General features: G+C 67.8%; 2 protein-coding genes across 2 annotated transcripts in view; both read left to right on the top strand.

The window, feature by feature from the left end:
* WNK3 (WNK lysine deficient protein kinase 3) overlaps window positions 1–3,174 on the top strand; it is an 11,390-nt gene extending 8,216 nt beyond the window's left edge. Inside the window, exons 19-23 of the mRNA XM_026079442.1 lie at window positions 467–954; window positions 1,031–1,239; window positions 1,513–1,611; window positions 1,728–1,903; window positions 1,994–3,174. Coding sequence (XP_025935227.1) covers window positions 467–954; window positions 1,031–1,239; window positions 1,513–1,611; window positions 1,728–1,903; window positions 1,994–2,197 — 1,176 coding nt within the window. The 3' untranslated portion in view covers window positions 2,198–3,174. The remainder of the gene's footprint in view (window positions 1–466; window positions 955–1,030; window positions 1,240–1,512; window positions 1,612–1,727; window positions 1,904–1,993) is intronic.
* Window positions 3,175–3,507: 333 nt separating this feature from the next.
* PHF8 (PHD finger protein 8) overlaps window positions 3,508–4,403 on the top strand; it is a 9,050-nt gene continuing 8,154 nt past the window's right edge. Inside the window, exon 1 of the mRNA XM_026079427.1 lies at window positions 3,508–4,344. Coding sequence (XP_025935212.1) covers window positions 4,247–4,344 — 98 coding nt within the window. The 5' untranslated portion in view covers window positions 3,508–4,246. The remainder of the gene's footprint in view (window positions 4,345–4,403) is intronic.

Here is a 4,403-nt window from a genome sequence, read left to right as displayed (position 1 = left end):
GCTTTCTCCTGGCTAGGCGAGGCAGAGGAGCGGCGGCCGGGGGTGGCTGGGGGCCCTTTCGGGGAGCCCCCCGGCGAGGTTGGGCCCCCCCCACGGCGCGGCACGGCCGCAGGGTCCTTCCGGCGCGGGCGCTTCCAGGTGGGTGCCACCATGGGGCAGGGGGCCCTGGCGTCTGGGTGCTGGCAGGAGGGCAGCTGGCCTCCCGTGGGGACCCCCAGGGTGTCCCCAAGCACCCCAAACTGCCCCCAGGGACCCCCAGAGGTGATGGGAGCTCCCCCAGGGACCCCCAGACTCCCCCAGGGACCCACAAAATGCCTCAGGGACCCCCAGAGATGATGGGAGCTGCCCCAGGGACCCCCAAAACGCCCCCGGGTGTCCCCAGAGATGATGAGAGGTGCCCCAGGGACCCCCAAATTGCCCCTGGGACCCCCAAACTGCCCCCAGGTGTCCCCAGAGATGATGGGAGCTGCCCCTGGGACCCCCAGACTGCCCCCGGGTGACCCCAGAGATGATGGGAGCTGCCCCAGGGACCCCCAGACTGCCCCTGGGTCCCCCCAGAGATGATGGGAGCTGCCCCTGGGACCCCCAGACTGCCCCTGGGACCCCTCCAAAGAGCCCCAGGAGCGACAGGGATCCTCCTCGAGCCCCCAGCCTGCCGCACTGGGAAGGGGCCCAGGTGTCCGGCTCTGCCCGCCACCGTCTTCCCTCCACGTCCCCCCCCCAGGTGGTGGCAGTGCCCACACGGGGGGTGGAGGAGCCGGCAGGGGCCCAGGCGGCGCTGGGCAGCCCGCCGGGGGGCTCGGGGTCGGACAGCGAGGCCTCGGCAGCCCGCCCGGGTGGGCTGCGGCGCCCCGGCTCTGGCGCCCACTCGCCCTCGTCGCCCATGAGCAGCGACGGTGACTCTGAGCTCGAGGACGAGGACCTCCGGGCTGAGCTGCAGCAGCTGCGGGAGAAGTAAGGCGGGTCAGGGGAGGGGCCGGGCACCCGGGGCCGCATCCCCACCCTGGGTCATGCCCTGTCCCCCTGCCAGGCACATCCAGGAGGTGGTGACGCTGCAGGCACAGCAGGACCGGGAGCTGCAGGAGCTCTACGCCCGTCTGCGGGCCCTGAGGGACACCCGGGGGGAGCCTGGTGAGGCCGGGCCACCCCCCACCTCCCCCCGCCGGCCCCGGGCCCTCAAGGGCAAGGCCCGGGGACGCCCACCGGCCCCCGGCCCTGACGTCAGCCCCACGCCCACAGGTGGGCCCCATGCCGGGACGCCTGGGCCTGCTCTGGGGGGAGCTGGGACACTGGGGTCTGCTCCAGGGAGGGGGGCTCGGACATCTGGGCCTGCTCTGGGGAGGGGGGCTGGGATGCCTGGGCCTGCTCCGGGGAAGCTGGGATGGCCAGGTCTGTGCCGGGGGCTGGGACACCTGGGCCTGCTCCAGGGAGGAGGCTCGGATGCCAGCAGGGTCGTTCGGGGTCTGGCTCAGCCCCATAGCAGCTGCCAGCAAGTCCCTACCATGTCCCCAGAGCACGGCGGCGGCTTTGCGCCAGCCCCCGCCTCCTCCTCCTCCTCCTGCACCAGCAACTCTCAGCGCCCGAGCAGCTCCCGGGGCCCGGCCCTGCCAGGTACCGCAGGACAGCGGTGTCCCGCCATGCCCATCCAGAATGCCTGGGCCCCTGCCCCCGGAGGCCTGGGCCCCCGCCGTGCTGGCACACGGGCTGACAGTGCCTGTGCCCTGCAGAGCCCCGCCGGGTGCCGCCAGCTGCCAAGAAAGGCCTCTTCACAGATGACTTCCACCGGCTGGTGGATGAGTGGGCGCGGGAGACGGCGGGCACCCCTGGCCCCAAGCCCAGCCTCAACCAGCTCCGGCAGAGCCGGGGCCGCCCGGAGCCCGACGCCCGGGCCAGGACTGCGGAGGTGAGGGGGGTGCCCGGATGCCTGGGCCCCCTGGGGGGTGCCCCGCTCTGAGCCCCCCCCGTCTCTCTGTCTCTCCTCCCGGTGCCGCAGGGCGCATCCTCGTGGGTGTCCACCCTGGCGCAGCTGCGCGGCGCCCTGCCGCCCGGCCTGACCTTCGCCGGGGCGCCACCACTGCCCCCTGGGCTGCCCCCCTGCGGCCCCTTCCCGCCCCGGTGGGCCCCGGCGCCCCCGCCCGGTGCCCTGGGCCCGGCCCTGCACGGCACCGGCTGCCCCGTCCCGCCAGGGCCCAAGTGAGTGCAGCGCCGGGTGGCCACCGCCACCGATCTCCTCGCGCCACCGCTGCCGAGCCAGAGCCCCCCGCAACCTCCCCCGTTTGTCCTGGGGCTGCCTCTTTCCACCCCAAAACCTCCCTGGTCCATCCTGGAACCACCTCATTTCACCCCAGAACTGCCTCAGCTGAGCCAAAACCTCCCTGTTTTGTCCTGAAACCAGCCCATTTCACCCCAAAACCTCCCCGTTTCACCTTAAACTCACCTCCTTTAACCACAAACTTCCCCAGTTTGTCCTAAACCCACCTTGTTTCACCCCAGAATGCTTCGGTTGACCCCCAAGCTGTCTCACCTGAGCCAAAACCACCTCATTCCACTCAGAAACCTCCCTGTTTTGTCCTAAAACCACCTTGTTTCACCCCAGAACTGCCTCAGTTGGCCCCTGAGCTGCCCCCTGAGCCAAAACCTCCGTTTTTCCTAAAACTGACTCGTTTCAATCCAAAACCTCCCCAGTTCATCCTAAAACCGCCCCGTTTCACCCCAAAACCGCCCCATTTGCCCAAGCCCCCCTCGGGCCTGTGTTTCACCCCAAATTGCCTTGTTTGACCCCCAAACACCTGCTTTTCCCTAAAACTGCCTGTTTTTCCCAAAAACCTCCTCATTGGGTCTCAAATCTTCCCCAGTTGAGCATAAACCCCTTGGTTGCCTCACAAACGTCCTCTTTGGGCCCTGAAACCCTTCGTCCCGCCCCCAAACAGCCCCATTTTACCCCAAACCCGCCGCGGGTGTGCAATTTGGGGCGTAAATGTAAGGGTTTGTCCATCTACCTCATTTCACACCCCTCCCCCCATCATCTCCCCCCAGGCCAGCGAGGTTTTGGGTTCTCTCTGTGGCATTTGGGCTCCGGGGGCAGCAGCTGGCGGGGCCCCGCGTTTATTTTTTTGGACGGATTGTTATAAAGGAGTAAAAACAACAAAAAAAAGAAAAATAATAAAAACCCACGTGGAGAAGCGGGTATGTGTGTGTGTGTTGGGGGGGGGGGGTTGGTCACTCCCAATATGGCCGCGCCGCGCCGTCTGCGCCACTCCCAAGATGGCCGGCGTCTGGACGGGAGCCGCCGCGGGACACAGGAAGGGGCAGTACGGTGTTTCCCACCTCCCCTTTGCCGCCACTCCCAAGATGGCGGCCGGCGCCGCGCCGCTCACAGCATGGCCACCGCGCCTGCGCGACCTCCCCGTGATGGCGGCGCGACCGAGACGCATGACCCTCGCCCCCTCTCCCCTCCTTCCGGTGACCCCAAGATGGCGGCGAGGCTCCGCCCCCTGCTTCCCGTTCCGCGTTTGAATAAACTTTATTGGGTGGCCGGAGCCAAGCAGCGGTGGAGGCGGCACTGGCGCCAGGGCCTGGGGGGGCCGCAGACCTCGGCGGGGCCCTATAGAGCCGGAGGGGGGGCGTCCCGGGGCCCTATAGAGCTTGAGGGGGGTCTCAGGCTCCTATAGACCCTCGGGTGTCGTCCCGGGGCCCTACAGGCCCGGGCGGGAGCCTATAGATCCGGGAGGAGGCCCTATAGACCCGGGGGGGGGGGCTATAGACCTGGGGGAAGCCCTATAAGGTCGGGTGGGCCCTGCAGAGCCGTGTGGAGGGGGGCAGGACCCCGTTGACCCCGGGGAGACCCTACAGAGAGACATTACAGGGAGATTGAGAGAGCAGCTTGGTACATTATAGGAAGTGAGAACCCCTATAGAAGACTGAGTTCTGTGCAGAAAGAGGGGGAGGGGGTYCATAGGAAAAAGGGAACGGGGAGGCCGGGCCCCCACGGAAAGGAGCCGAAAGCATCCGATCAAGTTTTGCATATGGAAATCCTATAGGAAAGGGGAAAGTAGAGATCTATAGGGGCCGCAAGGTCGGCGGTAGGAAGAGGAGCCCTCCTCTATAGGGGAAGCCTTGCTGCCCCCCCCCCCCCCGCTTTGGGGGGAGGCTGCCCCTATAGGGCACTGTGGGGCTGATGCCCCGGAGCAGGGGGGTGGAGGAAGGTGCCTATAGCGGGGGCAGAGGGCGCCTATAGCGGCCTGCCATGGCCTCGGTGCCTGTGTACTGCCTGTGCCGGCTGCCCTACGACGTGACCCGCTTCATGATCGAGTGCGACGTCTGCCAGGACTGGTTCCACGGCAGGTGGGGACGGGGGGGGACAACAGGGGACAGGAGCGGCATGGGGACGGGGGGCATAACAG

Source organism: Apteryx rowi, unplaced genomic scaffold (assembly GCF_003343035.1).
Source record: "Apteryx rowi isolate R43461 unplaced genomic scaffold, aptRow1 scaffold_1147, whole genome shotgun sequence".
NCBI classification, from domain to species: domain Eukaryota; kingdom Metazoa; phylum Chordata; class Aves; order Apterygiformes; family Apterygidae; genus Apteryx; species Apteryx rowi.
Note: the sequence above shows the minus strand (reverse complement) of the source record. Positions and strands in the feature narration are given on the sequence as shown.